Source organism: Balaenoptera acutorostrata, chromosome 16 (assembly GCF_949987535.1).
Source record: "Balaenoptera acutorostrata chromosome 16, mBalAcu1.1, whole genome shotgun sequence".
NCBI lineage: Eukaryota > Metazoa > Chordata > Mammalia > Artiodactyla > Balaenopteridae > Balaenoptera > Balaenoptera acutorostrata.
Window position 1 is genome coordinate 24,462,648 of NC_080079.1, and position 17,315 is coordinate 24,479,962.

The 17,315-nt window shown below is 41.7% G+C and overlaps 1 protein-coding gene across 1 annotated transcript in view; it reads right to left on the reverse strand.

Moving 5' to 3' along the window:
- Nucleotides 1-17,315, reverse strand: part of SORCS3 (sortilin related VPS10 domain containing receptor 3) — a 601,251-nt gene that overhangs the window by 38,162 nt on the left and 545,774 nt on the right. The window contains exons 15-17 of the mRNA XM_057531046.1: nt 13,319-13,436; nt 12,177-12,310; nt 634-747 (exon numbers count right to left, since the gene is read on the reverse strand). Of these exons, the coding sequence (XP_057387029.1) occupies nt 634-747; nt 12,177-12,310; nt 13,319-13,436 (366 nt within the window). The remainder of the gene's footprint in view (nt 1-633; nt 748-12,176; nt 12,311-13,318; nt 13,437-17,315) is intronic.

The following is a 17,315-nucleotide window of genomic DNA, read 5'->3' on the forward strand; positions in this document are numbered from 1 at the left end:
ACATAACTTGACAAGTACAGAAAGTGTGCCTTGACCTTCTTATTCCAGGAGTTTCTAGGATGGGACTTTTGACTTTTCATTCTAAGTTTTCATCATCAGTCTACAAGAGCTTCGGTTCATCTATCGCTAGAAAGCACTGTAGTATCTGCACATCACTAGTGTTAATTTATTTCCATCGGGGTCTGGAAAAAAAGGTGGCATCGTTTTCCAAAAGAGAAGGTCTGATCAAATAATAGCTATGGTATTTCAGAGGCAAATAGCAAAAGGTACTGAAATCTGGGTAATCAGAAATCTCTTTTTTTTTTTTAACACCTTTATTGGAGTATAATTGCTTTACAATGGTGTGTTAGTTTCTGCTTTATAACAAAGTGAATCAGCTATACATATACGTATGTTCCCATATCTCCTCCCTCTTGCGTCTCCCTCCCAACCTCCCTATTCCGCCCCTCTAGAAATTTCTTTTGATGTTCCAAAAAAGCTAGCTTCAGCTAAAGAACGCTTCGGCTTTCCTCAGAAGCCACCTGTTACAAACTCTATCTACACTCCACCTTGCTTCAGTAGGAATCCTCCTTTGATCCCAACTTAGGGAAATAGGGAAACAGTGAGTGGAGTTCCTTCAGGTGTTTTACTTACCCAGTGCTGTTAAGGTAGCTTTGACCAAGGCTGCAGTCCTTTGACGGGGATGCTGGATTGTACCAGAAAGCTGGGACACAATGGCTTTCTCCATGTCTCTCATAACCATAGTCACTGTCGAGAAAATAAATATTGCATACTGGTGTAGATGCACAAATGTGAAAATACCCACAGGCACACACAAACACATCCCTTTAACCATCCCCAAAGCTGCAACACATTCTTTAAATATTCCCAGTGGGGACAAATATTCATACTTTGAAAATGGATTTTCAGATTTGGAAATAATCCCAAAGTCATTCGGAGTTCAGTGTATAGAAGACGTAATAGATTCTCAGATGGAGAGTCCAGGCTTAAAAAAGTATGGATGTACATAATGTGGCAGGTACACTGGCTTGGGGTGGGTGTGAGGGATGCTGTAAGCTTAAAAGTATATTTTGGATCACAGTGGATTTACTGAAATAAGTAGATGACAACCAAGAAGATGACTTTAAAGGTCAAGATTTATTTCTGTGTTCAGATTCCACATTTTATTCCAAAATGGACTTCATTGATCTTATTTTCATTTTTTCTGAAATTCTCTCTCAAACAAATATACACATTTGCATTCACATATACACAGTCGTTCAAACTTTTCCCAACTATTTATAACACAGGTCCCCTGTTTCCTTTAGGAAAAAACAAAACACACACACACACACACACACACACACACACACACACACACACACACAAAACCCCACAAAAACTATACTGTAGCTCTTCTCCATGTTTTTGTAAAAGCCTAGCCATAGTAAAATGAAGAAACAAAGTCTGGTATGATTTTCTGCTCCTTTCCTCCACATTCCAAAATGAGGAAGTCATAGACCAGTGTAGGAGAGGAGCTCTCCCATCTGAAATGTAAATGGTGTTGCCTTACTTCTTGGACTTTTATAAAGCTCCCAGAATCATAAATTCCAGGGTAGAAAAAGAGCAACAAAGTAGGCATTATTCCTCTTGTAACCAACCCCAGGTCATTGAAGGTGGCTTAAATTGGTGGGAGGAGTCATGCCTCCAAGTCAAGCACCCAAAGATGTCCTGAAACCCACAGACAGGGCAGAACAATCTGGACATTTGAATACTGATCCACTGAGGGTTAATAAAACATCAAACAACAGGAAAATCGCTCTCTCCAGACCCACCCCTCCTTTCTTTTTCTGCTCTCCTATTCTTTGAGCCAAGATTTAGTTAACGTCCAATGAAAATAGACGCAAATTGTCTATGTGGGTAACTAGGATAGCAATGAAAGGGAGACAGAAAGAAAAGTTTAATCCCACATTTATTTATTACTCAGTATGTGCCTTGTCCTGTGAGGGAGGTGCCATAACCCTTATCCTCAAGGGGTTTTCAGTCCTTTGGCGAGAGGAAGACAACATGCCTCAAATCCAACGAAAGAACAGAGTAATCCAGTATCAAGCAGAACACAGCGTGATACAGGATGAAGCAGTACAGTGAAGAAGCGCCAATTGACTGATGAGATTATATAAATTATCTTCCAGGTCATGGAAGCAACCTAAATGCCCATCAACAGACGAATGGATCAGGAAGTTGTGGTACATAGATACAATGGAATAGTACTCAGCCATAAAAAGGAACGAAATTGAGTCATTTGTTGAGACGTGGATGGATCTAGAGACTGTCATACAGAGTGAAGTAAGTCAGAAAGAGAAAAACAAATATCGTATATTAATGCATGTATGTGGAACCTAGAAAAATGGTACAGATGAGCCGGTTTGCAGGGCAGAAGTTGAGACACAGATGTAGAGAACAGACATATGGACACCAAGGGGGGAAAACTGCGGTGAGGTGGGGATGGTGGTGTGCTGAATTGGGCGATTGGGATTGACATGTATACACTGATGTGTATAAAACTGATGCCTAATAAGAACCTGCAGTATAAAAAAACAAACAAAACAACTAATACTAAACTTTCATTGGGTTATTTGTATGGAAATACGTTAATATAAATGTTTCAGACATTAAAAAAAAAAAAGGCCTTTATATTTTTAAGCTCAGAAATTTATATAAATTATAAAAATTTATTCATAAATGTTTATAACAGCCTTTATTGTAAACAACTGTAACAATAAAGCATGCATACATGTGTACACATTTAAAAAAAAAAAAAAAAGAAGCGCCAATTGACTGATGAGATTATATAAATTATCTTCTCAGTTTGACCCCACCCTACCCTGTCACCACCTTCCTCCAAACCAAACTCAGGCCAACCTTTAACTCTCTTTGTCTTTGTCTGTGTGATGCCCGGGGCTTTTGTGTTGCTGTTTTTTTTTTAATATAAATTTATTTATTTATTTATTATTTTGGCTGCATTGGGTCTTCATTGCTGTGTGCGGGCTTTCTCTAGTTGCGGCGAGTGGGGGCTACTCTTCACTGCGGTGCGCGGGCTTCTCATTGCAGTGGCTTCTCTTGTTGTGGAGCACGGGCTTTAGGCACACGGGCTTCAGTAGTTGTGGCACGCGGGCTCAGTAGTTGTGGCACGCAGGCTCTAGGGCACAGGCTCAGTAGTTGTGGTGCACGGGCTCAGTTGCTCCGCGGGATGTGGGATCTTCCCAGTCCAGGGCTCAAACCCGTGTCCCCTGCATTGGCAGGTGGATTCGTAACCACTGCACCACCAGGGAAGTCCTGCCCAGGGCTTTTGAAGCACTCTACCCTTTTCTGTTTCAGATGGTTTCCTATGTATCCTTCTTCAATATCTAGGTCTGATGAAGCCATTCTTGCTTCCCTGGACCAAACCTTTGTGGTCCTAGCATTTTAGAAACATCAAGGCTACAAAAGAGCAAACCCTTCTGTTGGTTTTGTTCAGCAATATAAGAGTCTAGAATAGGATACTGAAGGTGTTGAATAAATATTTACTGGGTGAATGACACTCTAATTACATTTTTAAATGATTGCACAAATTATCCCATGGCATCTGGTCTATTTCTGCAGGGAGACTGTGAGCCCATGGTTGACTTCCCAGTGTGGACCACAGAGAGAATCCCAGGTGCTCAACAGATGCCTGTGGAGTGAGTGTGAGCTTGAGTCATTGCAAATCGCTACACGGAAAGGTGAAGGTCAAGACCAGCTTTGATATGGCAAGTTTAAATGAAACTGGAAGAAAAGGAGAAAGGGACATGTCTGTCAAGGTAATCTTTTGCCATGCCTCCCCTGATCAATGACTGGAGATCTTCCAGCCTGAGAGTTCATATGGACTCAGTGTTGTGCCAGCTGGTAACTGCCCATGAGAGTCAACTTAAAATTCCAGGAATTTTGCAAATTAGTTAATGGTTGTTAAATACAACTATTATCAAAAATTAAGTTATACAAAATTTCAATTAAATAAATTATATTCAAAGGATAATAAATACCGAAAACACCGAAATTCCTCATTATTTTCCTGCATTATTATATGCAATAAATATTATATATAAAATGTCATTGTGGGCTTCCCTGCTGGCGCAGTGGCTGAGAATCTGCCTGCCAGTGCAGGGGACACGGGTTCGAGCCCTGGTCTGGGAGGATCCCACATGCCGCAGAGCAACTGGGCCCGTGAGCCACAACTACTGAGCCTGCGCGTCTGGAGCCTGTGCTCCGTAACAAGAGAGGCCGCGAAAGTGAGAGGCCCGCGCACTGCGATAGAGTGGCCCCCGCTTGTCGCAACTAGAGAAAGCCCTCGCACAGAAACGAAGACCCAACACAGACAAATAAATAAATAAATAAAAACATGTCAATTCATTTAAAAAAAAAACTTATAAAAAAAGTCATTGTACATCATTTTATTATTTATACTCTTGAAGTCATTTATGTCTATGTATCTATACAGTAAATACATAGATACATGTTGTGCTTCCTAATTCTGCATTCAATGATGCCATGTTGGTAACTTGAAATCAGATATGGTGGGAATATTTATAGCAATCAGCAAACACTACTAATCAGGGCTTATTTATTTGTTTCTTTGTTCCCAGAGAGCCGGTGGTTAAACATTTTCCAGTACAGCACTGAATATCTGATTTCTAAGCATTGTTTATCTGCAGAAAGATTTGGACTGTGGTGTGTCTGCACTACTTCTAGAAAATTCTCTGCTTCCTTTATGAGGTAAATCTATTGAATGTCCTGTGAATCCTAAGAAATATTAGTAATCTCTGAAGGAAGGGTGTTCTCCTAAGCAGCTCTGGGAAGGAGAGAAATGTCTTATTTCTCCTTGCTAAATGTAACCATCTTTAGCAGTTCTGTTCAGCTCTGCGACCTGTTAGTGATGTAGTAATTTAAAAAGGTGCATCAGCCATGCTGCTTTGCCCCAAAGAGAAAAAGCGCCTCATTAATATTTAATAACATTAATGGAAACATCACTGGCTGCCCCCAAGCTATGGACTTCTTCATTAACTTCTGCTAAATGTATATTAAAATCTCTCATCCTGCCCAAGCTCCCTCCCAGCTCTGGAGTTTTTATGATGTCAGCAAATAAGCAGTCCCAGCTGCTGCTACAGCTTCTTGAGGACAGGTGGTTTTCTGTTGAATTGTGACATTTGGAGAGAATGTACCAGAAAGTTTGATTTGCCTCTGGGAAGTAAGCTACCACAGCTTCTGCAAACACACAGATAGTTTCCTTTAAGAAATAAGTCACCTCTGTGGTTTTCTTGACTATAAAAGGGTTTAGAACTTCTAAAAGTTTATGGGAAAACTTGCCCATTTAGGACACATAGGGACCTATGTGTCCTCCAAGTCCCATCCAGGGAGAAGCCTCAGACAATCCAAAGAAGGAATAGACAGGAAAAGGTTCAGAAATCAAAAAGCTTCTGCATGTCAGAATAGGAAGGGACACCTGTATTCCTTGGGTTCAATCCCCTCAGTTGACAGATTGGAAAGGAGAAGAAAAAGAGGAGAAATGACTTGTTAAAGACTGTACACACCTGATGATGTTAACCAAAGGTGATAATTGAGACTCCTGATCCCTGGTTCAGCATTAGTACAAGCCCATGAAACACCCATTTAATCAGAAGGGAGGGCCTAATGTCATTCTGAGCCTCTTGGAGCCATCCAAGAAGTCATGGTCTCTGCTGGCTCAGTGGTAGGGTGTATCCTACTCTCAGACTATGTACTACCCCACCATAGCCTCATCGACCCCATTTCCTCCATTTCCCCATTTGGGAGCTGCGGCTCTAGGATGAGTGTTCCACAGGTGTCTCTGTCTCATTTTAGGAGACAGCAGAGCACGCTGGGTTTAGGACCAGATAGAGGTTTATGGCAGCCACAGCATGAACGCTCAGAAAAGAGAAGCAACCACAACAAAAACCACAACAAAAACAATGGACTAATAATTAACATCATCATCATTTGCTAAGGCATAGCCTAAATGGAGCTATAGAGATAGAAAGATAATTATATCCAAACCATTTCAGAAATTGTTTGAAAAATCAAACAGTCATCGCTCAAGTGTCTCTCCTAATCTAACCCCATGCTATCCATCTGGCCTTATCCCTCTATTCATCAACAACCTTCATACATCTGCTTTCTTGGATGTGCTGCCCATTTTCCTCATACTTATTCAGCAGCAAGTCTATACAGCTCCATCACCACTTCCTGTAGGAAGCCTTCCATCATTACTCCAGTCCTCAGTGATCTCTTTGCTCTGACCATTCCTAGCACTTGCAGGTAGGACCAATGCTGTCCCACAGAACTTTCTGTGATAATGGAAATGTTTTACATCTATGCTATCCAATATGGTAGCCACTTGCCACATGTGACTTTTGAGCACCCAAAACGTGGCTAGTGGAACTGAAGAAATGAATGTTTCATTGTATTTAATTTTTTTTTAATTTTTGAATTTTATTTTATTTTATTTTTATACAGCAGGTCCTTATTAGTCATCCATTTTATACACATCAGTGTATACATGTCAATCCCAATCACCCAATTCATCACCCCCCCACCCTCACCCCCCCGCCGCTTTCCCCCCTTGGTGTCCATACGTTTGTTCTCTACATCTCTGTCTCAATTTCTGCCCTGCAAACCGGTTCATCTGTACCATTTTTCTAGGTTCCACATATATGCGCTAACATACGATATTTGTTTTTCTCTTTCTGACTTACTTCACTCTGTATGACAGTCTCTAGATCCATCCACATCTCTACAAATGACCCAATTTCATTCCTTTTTATGGCTGAGGAACATTCCATTGTATATATGTACCACATCTTCTTTATCCATTCGTCTGTCGATGGACTCATTGTATCTAATTTTAATGCAAATAACCACATGTGGCTAGTGGCTACTATTCTGTACAGCATAGGTCTGGATCATGAAATTCAGCACCCAGTTATACTCTATTATTTCCTGTCATCCCTTCTTTGCATCCAACAACTCTGGCTAATACATCTTCGATTTTTCTACAATGCCTCGTCTATAGAAAAAATATGCTAGATTGGGCCCTATATGCAGAATACTAAAGGTTGATTAGATTTCAGACGTGCCTGAATTTATGTACTATGGTACCCCACATCGCTTCCCCTCGTTGCTCTACACTGCCACTCGATAAACTCACTCTGTGGATCTGGAGCCATACTGGACATGGAAGGTAAACACTAAGACATACTGAGACTTTGGGAATTCCCTGGCGGTCCAGTAGTCAGGACTCCACGCTTTCACTGCCAAGGGCCTGAGTTCAATCCCCGGTTGGGGAACTAAGGTCCCACAAGCTGTGAGGTGTGGGCGAAAAAAAAAAAAAAAAAAAAAAAAAAAGAAGACATACTGAGACTTGAGACTCTGGAGTAGCATATTATTATTTTGAATGAGTTACACTTAACCTCTCTTGTCTCGATTTCTTCATTTATAAAACGCCTATGATAACAGACTCTCCTTCCAAGAGCTGGTTGGGAAGAGTAAGTAAATTAATCCATCTAAAAAACTTGGCACCTAGTAGGTGCTCAGCAAAATTATTGCTGTGTGAGTGGTTGGATGAAGGAGTAAGAAAGAGAACAATTTGGCATAATCTCTGGTCCAACTTGGTTTCTCACTGAACAAATGCATTTGGACCTCCCAGGGGGCAAGTACTTCCTAGGAGCCCTCATAGGACTTCAGAGCAGCTCCCTTTTCTGGCTACTCACTAGTTTCTGACAAACTTACTTCTCACGGAGGATTTGCTCCTAGCCCCTCACCAGCGCCATGATGGAGGTTGCTACAGAGAGGTTCTGTACAGTAAACATGAGGCTGGGGGATTTGTGAGGCCGTTAAGTAGAAACATCAATATTTATGTAAAATTCATACTTGTTACTGACACCCGCTCTGGATGGAAGGCTGAAAGTTGCGAAAGTCAATGGTGCTCTACAAGTAAAGGTATCTGAGAATCTATAAAGCCTTCCTTCTTAAGCAGAGCGATACGGGCAGAAAACTCCTCTGTGAACCCAGGCTGCATTCTTTAACTTTTCCACCAGAATCAACGAGTTTAATCCATCCTCCCCAGTCTCTACTCCCTGCTGTCTCTGAGACTTAAAAGTTGCCTGGGGCTTCCCTGGTGGCGCAGTGGTTGAGAATCTGCCTGCCAATGCAGGGGACACGGGTTCGAGCCCTGGTCTGGGAAGATCCCACATGCCACGGAGCAACTAGGCCCATGAGCCACAACTACTGAGCCTGCGCGTCTGGAGCCTGTGCTCCGCAACAAGAGAGGCCGCGATAGTGAGAGGCCCGCGCACCGCGATGAAGAGTGGCCCCCACCTGCCACAACTAGAGCAAGCCCTAGCACAGAAACGAAGACCCAACATAGCAATCAATCAATCAATTAAAAAAAAAAAAAAAGACTCCTCATTTCCTCCTCTTCTCCTTTAAAAAAAAAAAAAAAAAAAGTTGCCTGGATCAATCCAATGAACATGACCTGATTTGGCTTAGGGAAACAACTAGGTGGAATATGCATGGTAATCACTTATACTAACCAAGCTGGGGTCTTCAGATTCCTTAGCTAACACCTCCTGGTAGGAAGTAACAACAAAAAATCCCAGAAATTTCAGAATCAAACTCTCTCTGCCATACTCAAAAGTAGTGCAAAAATACTTTTAGGTCACATGATTTTTCTTGCTTTTGTTCTCAGATTATGACTACTAACCCAGCTTCAAGTCTTGTGTGTTTGTTGGTCCTAACTCAGACTCAAGTGGTTCTATCTTCTTTTTAATATGAGGTATGATTGGCTACAGAGAGCCAAACATACCATGTCTTACATATCTCCCTTCAAAATTCTATAAAGTCTTCTTGAACGCCATACACCTATGACAATTCTACTACCAATGGCCAAAACTACTTTATTTAGCGCTGGTTTAGAGTTCATGGAACATTCTATATTAAACCTCATCACCAGCAGTTAACTTAGATCATTTGAGAATGAGATCATTTAATTTTAGAATAAGCAAACTTGGGGACCCTATTTCTTCTGAAAAATAAAGTGTATCTAAAATAACAGAATTTGTTTGATTTCTTGAGAAATGGCATGATATAGAGAAGAGAATGTGGAATTTAGCTAGACTTACATTTGATCCTCACTTCTTTCTCTCACTGCTAATGTGATTTTGGTCAAGTAACTTACATTCCAGATGCTAATTTTCTTCTCATTAAAATGTCATAGTAATGATACTGACATTACAGGGTGTTGGGTCCAGGTGGTACCTCTACCAATGCAAGTGTGAGAACCATAGAATACTTTGCAAGGGCTTCTCCCTCCACTTCTTTACTTATAGATGCATTCTGACAGCAGTTTTCCAAAGACAGGTTCAGAAATAGTTTAAGCAAAACCATCACCATTGAAATAAATGGATAACACCCAAAGGTTCAACTTTGAAGATAGTGCTTATTTGGATGTATAAGCTCTGATTTACTTGCTAACAATACCATGGGGACCACTTAACCCTGGGGTTCAAGATTAACAACAACCGCAGCATCAAAAGCTGTGTATACCATTAGGATAAATTCCTTATTCACATTAATGATGTATGTGAATTCATTTATTCCTCCCTAGGACCCAATGAGATACATGTTACATATTTGTATTTAACAGCCTAGGAGGTGAAGTCATAGAGATTAAGTAAATTTCCCAAGGTCAAAAATTGAATATCAGAGCTGGATTTTTTTTCCAGACTAGTAAATGTTAATGTAATTGCTGAAGAAAAAAATATTTATGTTACAATTCCTACTCTTTCTCAATTGTAAGGCTTCCCAACAATGGGTGAGGGTCTAGTACAGTTCAGAGAGACACAGGAGAAAACGTAGCATGACATATGCGAAGACAATGCACCTCTATGAAGTCAGTCTGCAGAAGAACACAAGGAAGCCTGATATTCAGATTCTGCATATTCAGGTTGACATCAATATGTCATGTACCATAATTCTGAGTGGCCTACTGTATCACTGCTATGACTATTTTTCCGGATTGTGGTTAATAATTAAAAATTATTCTTCCCAATTGTGAAAATATCCTTTGTTTCCAAAGGGTCAAAAATGCTACAGATAGGACCCTGTCATTTAAATTAAATTCCATTTAGCACATCTCATTTGGATGATTCTTGCTGAAGTCAAGCTTTTCAAGGCATGAGTTCAGGGATGAAGAGCAGGTAGGGGGGCAGTCATGGTCAACTAGCAGGCTTGCTGTTACCACTTACAGTCATAGCAGAAAGTGGGAAATGGAAGATGGCTTACAGAACAAATCAAGAAACAGGCTGGATGCAATGAGGATGGAGGGGGTGAGGGTTCTGTATAAGTCCCATTTGGACTTATTTCTGTTATTAGACACCAGATAAGCCCTAATGCAGCTCTGTCATGGTCCTGCCCCTTCCATGTCTATAGGCTGACACCTGAGCCCTTAGCTCTGTCTTTTAACCTGGAATGGGTGATGAAAATATCTCAAATGAACTTCAGTTTTTGACTGTGACACAGAGGAAGAATTCATCCAACTGGAATCAGCCTGGGATGACCCTGCGATCACCAATGGGATCACCCATTCCCCGGTTTGGGAAGGTTTCTGACTCTCCTAAAAGAAACAACATTCAGAAACATCGTATGACAGTTTAATGGTTACTTTGGGCCAGGCATGGAGGATGCAACAATAAAGAATGTCTAAAACTCCTGCACTCGCAGCACTTCCATTCTACTGGGGAAAGATGGGCAATAATAAAGAAATCAAAAAACACAGTCTCTCTGTTTGTGATGAATACTAAGATGACACTTAAACAGGGTGATGTGCTAGAGTGCCAGGGTGGGGGTGACGTTAGATGGTCTCAGAAGGCATTTCTGAGGAGCTGCTATTTTTGCTGAGGCATGAGTGATCCAAAGTTGCCAGCCATGCTGAGATGTGGAAGAAATCCTTGCACTTGCTGTTTCCTTTGCTAGGAATGGGTCTGGGTTAATCAAAGTGTAGGAGATAGTAGTGTGGCTGCAAAATAGTGAATGAGGGGAGGACAGTAAGAAGTTAAGGAACAATGGCAATGGGTCAATCATCTACAGTGGAGCAAAGAAAGAAGATCAGATTATATTTTAAGGAAGAGGGGAAGCCATTGGAGTGCTTCAAGTATAGGAGTGATACGATCTGACTTGGGTTTTTAAAATATAATTTTGGATAGATTTCAGGGTGACCAGAGTGGAAGCAGAGAGTGAGTTAGCAAACTGTTGGAGTGATCCAGATTGCAGTGGTCATGGGTAGAGGTGCTTTGAGTTAGAATGTGTTTTGGAAATAGAGACTTTCAAGGACTTGTGGATGGCCAGGACCTGAGGGTAAAGGGAAAAATCAAGCTCTCCTGGGATTTTGACTTAAGCAACTGAGTGGATATCAGTGTGTTTTACTGAATTTGGAAAAATTGGTCCGGGATGGGGGGTGGGTAGCTTAAGAAAAGTTGAAAAACTGCTTCCACTAGTGGGTGTTCAGGAAGAATTCTGCTTGGCCACACGAAGTTTGAAATCCCTATTAGCAATTTAAGGGAAGATGGATGCTGAGTAAATAGATGGACACAAATGTCCCCATCCAAGAGGAGAGACAGGCCAGAGATGGAGGTAAATATTTGGAAACTTGTGAGTCATTAGCTAATAGGTGAGAGTCAAAGTCATTCTTTGTGGTTGTCATTAGAGGGAGAAAAAAAGAAATGACGATAAGAGAGCTCATTTGGAAGAGCACAATTCTAGCTAATGTTTCTGGAGGTAACTGTCCAAGGTGGCAGCTCTCTGAGCTCTCTGTGCCCAGCCCTACCTCTCTGGGACTTTCCAGGGCAAATGCTAACTGAAGATGGGAAGAAGTCCCCTTGGACATGCTGCTCTGATAGAACAGTGATCTTCCCTGTGAAATCGCCTCCTCCCGTCCTCCTTCCAGGGATGCAGACATCCCATCTGGCCAGGAACTGGGGCAGCCAGGCCCATAGGCCAGCAGACACACCTATCTCTTAGTCATGCCTTCCTCCCCGGCTTCATCTTCACCCTCATCCCCCCAACCAGTAAATGTCTAGCTGGAATTGGCAATGAGATGCCCAGGGACTCACCATTCAAAGTCCCAGTCGGCACAGACACAGGGTTCTGAGATCACCGTCCCTGAGGAGTCTCGGCCCAGGGCACACTGAGCTCCTGGCTTGCGTTTCTTGAATATTTTCCTTTCTCCCATGACGCACGGCTCCCCCTTACGAAGAAAGTCCATAGTGAGAGAGGCAGAAAAACACAAAGATGGTGAAATAAACCAGCGTTAGCCTCTTCATTCTCTTCTCGTCACTCTATGTAGAAATCTCCCTCCCAGGAACCATTCAGGAGTTTCCAAGATTAAAAGGCTGATCTTTTACTACCCTGCAAGAGGAACACTATGGGCGGCTGGCCTCTCACTGTCCCTCCACCCAACCTAGCCAGTGATGGCTACTTTGTCTTGTTTCTTCTCCACCTCCATAGAGAATGCAAACACTCCAGGTCATCCTCACAGACCACACGGCAATTGCCCGAATGGCGTCAGCAGAGATTCCAGTGGAAAAGAACCCACTTCTGGCATATTTTTCACATCATCTTCAGAGTAAAATTGAAGTGGACCCAATAAGTTCCCTCTCTATGATAAACCACTGTGTCCAAGTCCTTATTCCTAGTCAAGGGCACAAAGAGAAGGATAATAATTTGTTGGTACAAATTATAAGGACCCAATATTTCTGAAGAAAAAAGAAGTCTGCCTATGTTGCATAGCACTAAATATCTGCCTTGCTAGAGCCCCTCACCTCCACCTTTCACCCCTTCTCTGTGGTCCTGTCCACAACGCTCCTGGGTCCTGACTTCAGGCTGGTCTGAGAAATGCTCTCATGCTTCCCAGTAAAAGGTGAGATGATCACATCATTGGTGTGGTCTCCTAGTTTTCTGGGCTTATTTCTCCATGGGTAGCACTAAAATCTCAGGTTACCATTATCACCACTTCCCCAGGCTGCTCGGTGATTTCAACGAGTAGATCAGGATTCCAGGGTGCACAATGGTCCCAAAATATCACCTGCCCCTGCTAGACCTGGGTGTGTGGGTTCCAATCCCTCCCCCGAAACCCACCATCACCCCCAGATGGCCCACTACTTTCCTTCTCCAAATAGGAAGGCCCAATAGGACCAAACAGGGCTTGCAGTGGCCCCTGTTCCTAGGAGACAGGACCCCCTACCCTGCACTGTACCTGATTGAGCAGGTGCCAGGTCTGATAATCCTCTTTGCCGCAGCGCCGGCTGAAGATAGATTTGTAGCCCACCTTCACCAACTGCCATTCCGAGCGGAGGCTGAAGTGGCCAAAAACTCTAAGTGTTTAGGGGACAAATGAGAAAGGCAAGCAGATAAAGCCCCATCATCAGTCACAGCGTCTAGTCTAGTGCACAAGGACTGGAGGGACAGAGGGCTGAATTGCAGCCTGGACTTTAATGATTCTTCTAAAGCCAGGTCTGTGAAGGCTATTGACGGGAAAGTCCACTGACCACACAACTCCAGCCAATTGACACAGTATTCACTGTGGGTGTAAAACCAACTTTTTTTTTTTTTTTTTTTGCAAAAGTAATATATGTGCGTTACAGGAAGCATTTCAGATATAGAAAGGTATGGTGAAGGAAAAATCTTCCCCAATCATCTACAATCCTCTCCACAGGTAGACCTGCTCCTCGTATTTTCACGTATAGTCTTCTTCTCAAAGCAAGCACGACCGTTATAGCTACTATGTCCACAGGCAGGGACTCAGTTTTCTCATCTGTAAAGTAAATTGTACGTGTGTATGTTGGGAGGGGTGGGTGTGGATTAGCTAATCTAAAGTATGACCTTGCCAATTCCAACATTCTGACTGAATCTAAGTGTGTTTTAGTTGAAATTCTCATTGCTTAATTCATGTGAATACCACCCTCTTTCCCCCTGCCCTGAAAAATCAGTCGTCTCATAAAAGGAAATCATATTTATGTATAGCAAAGAAGCACACTTTCTGCGCGACTTAGATAATCAATACTGACCTTTTCAAAGTCCAGCAGTTGATAGCCCTATAAACATGAATGATCAATCATTTCTAGAAAAATAGAAAAAAAGACTGATCATCCATACTCCACTCAGGTGGCATGTCTTGTAATTACAATGCAAGGCATCTATCAGAGTGACGTAAAGGGGAGACCAATCATGCCGGGAACCAAAACCCACTGAAGTCTTTCAAGGAACCGGATGGCTTCCATTCCAGCAAGAATTAATCATGCTCACAGCCCTGGATTCTCCTCTTCCCAAGTTCAAATATCCTCATAGTGACACCTAAGAGACTAACTCTCCTCAAGGGACATCTCCTTCTGCTATCTGAAAGATGAGGATGCTTTGGGAGGGATGGAGCTAATTAAAATTGTGAAATGGAGAAAGAATTGTTTTGTAGATCACACAACTCAGAATACACCTTAGGAAATGATTTTTAATCTTCTATCATTTGCTCGTTAAATAAAGCTTTTTAGAGCTTTGTCTGAAAAATAAAAAAGATTAAACAGATTCGAGGGAGTGACTGTGGGTCTCTCCTTTAGTAAAATCGTATGATCTTTGCATGAATCTTACCTCAGCCCTGAGTAGTAGGAGCCAAGAGGCTAGCATATCCTGGACCGTGTGGCCAGTACTGCGTGGGGTACCTGCCCTGACGTTCTCTCCGTTCTATTGCATTCTTGCTATATTCATTGGTCTCCAAATCCAATACATCCATGCCAGGTCTACACTAAGGTATTTCTACCATTTAGTTATGATTCAGTTCACGGAAAGGTCATGAGTCAGTCAACTTTTAATCTTTAACAAAACAGTTATCTCATAAAAAGTTTCTATTTGTTTTAAGAGAGGAGAATAAGGTTAAAAGCTCATCAAGAAAAAACAAACAGTGGGAGAAACCTTGATAAATGTCTTCTTCCCTCTCTATCCAGCCTATCCAAATCCTCTCACATTCGAATGCTACCTCCTCTAGAAAGTCTTACCTGATTGGAGTACTCTGAGTAGCAGGATATTAGTGATGCTAAACAAAAAACAAAACACTCTACCTACTCCAAACAGTTTACAGTTATTTTATAGATCACAAAATACATCATGTCAGATGAATCTCATTCCTTTCTATGAAAGGATTACTAGGCATACAGAAGAAGGAAATATGAGGCACATGATTTACCCAGATATCAACAAGGCATCTGATGGTCTGCTGTAGCAGTCTTGAAGAAAAGATGAAAAAACATGAGCCAGGTGCTAGTAAAATTATGTGGCTGAACAGTACCTAATTAAGGCATTAAAATCAACCAGGAGGGAGGGGTGAGTAGTCAGCTGCAAGGTTACCTGCTGTCTGCTCTTTCTTGTTCATCATTTTTATTAATGACTTGATGACATGAAAATAATGGTCATCATTGGAAATTGCATTTTCTGATGACACAAAGCTGGAAGAAACAGTCAATATGCTTGACGGCAGAATCAGGACACAAAAAGGTCTTGACAGACTGAAGAGACAGGCTGAATTTAATAATATATGACATAACAGGGAAAAATATCAGGCCCCTCCCTGGCAACTACATAAGTATTGGATAAAAGAAATGGGGCTTGGTGCAGCTCAGGATACATAATAATAATGAAGATGATAATGATGATGATGCAGCTTAAGAATTTTCGTATACAATGTAATTAATATAAGTAAACACTTCAGAGAGACCAGAAATAAGGTAATCTTAGAATGCATTAATGAATGCAGAATTTTGTATATTCTCTAGAACAAAAGAGGCAATATCCTGGTCTGCTTTACATTAACTACATAACAAAGGAGAATTGTACTTAGTGTTGGATGTCACCATTCAAGAAGGATATACGTAAGTAGTACATGTAGGGGCTTTGGTGGTGGTAGTGGAGTTTGAATCTCCTGAAATTTGAAATAAAAATATGCATTTACTGGCCTGTGTGTATTTATCTATGGAGACATTACATATTTTTTTATCAGATTTTCAAAAGGGTTCACAGTTCCCAAAGTTTAAGGACCACTGAAAAAGAGAGGGATTCAGATGATGTACTGGATGAAACAGTGGCTCCCTGAAGAGACATGACCATGTTCTATTCCCTGTAACCTGTGAATGGGACCTTATTTGGAAAAAGGTCTTTGCAGTTGTGAGTTAAGGATCTGAAGATAAAATCGTCCTGGCCCTAAGTCCAATGAAAAGTATCCTTATAAGAGATACAAAGAAGAGAGACATACAGAGAGGAGAAGGCTATGTGAAGACAGAGGCAAAGATGAGTTATGCAGATACAAGCCAAGGAACACCTGGAGCCATCGGAAGATGGAACAAGCATGGAACGAATTCTCCTTTAGTGCACTAGAGGGAGCGCGGTCCTGCTGCCACCTTGACCTTGGACTCTGGCCTCTAGAACTATGAGAGCATAAATTTCTGTTTTTTCAGCCACCCAGTTTGTGGTAATTTGTTACAGGAGGCACAAGAAATAATACAAATGGCGATATGATTTGAGACCACTGTTCATCTACCAATCCAAGGAGCGGTATAAAAACTATGGCTGGTTAACCTGGGGATGACTTAGGAAGGGGCAGTGGAGGGAAGAACAATAAATAAATGGGCACTTTAGGGAGATCTCTTGAGTATTAAAAAATAACAAAAAATAAAAATGTAAAGGTTTACAAAATGTGAGAGATCTTTCTAATAGACAAAGTTGCCCACACAGGAAAGGAATGGCTCAGGAGTTAGTAAGCAGAGAACTTCAAGCTCAGGCTTAACCATTTCCCAGGGCTGATGTTGAGGAGGATGCTGGCATCATCCAAGTACGTGTGGCCTAACTGACCCTGAGCCTCTAAGGATGTCCATGTTGTTGGCCTTCCCGGCTTTTAGGGATATCTGTTTCTGATCTGAGGGCTCATTTCAGAACTGAACATAAAACAGAGGCTCATTCAGAACTTGTGGACTAACTTAGCTTCTTCTCTTCTACAGTTCCCGCAGGTGCATTCCTTTCACCAGTATTTCTTTGGCTTCTAACCCAAATTTCCTTACACCATGTTTTCCAGGTCCTTCCCCAAACTGTAAATTGATACACTGATATTTCCACTCAGGGGTTGGCTAGTATGCTCTCCCGTGGGGTCATTTTCCTGTGCCAGATGCAAATTTTTAAACATTTAATGTTAGGATTATGAGCTTTGTTCATTTTCT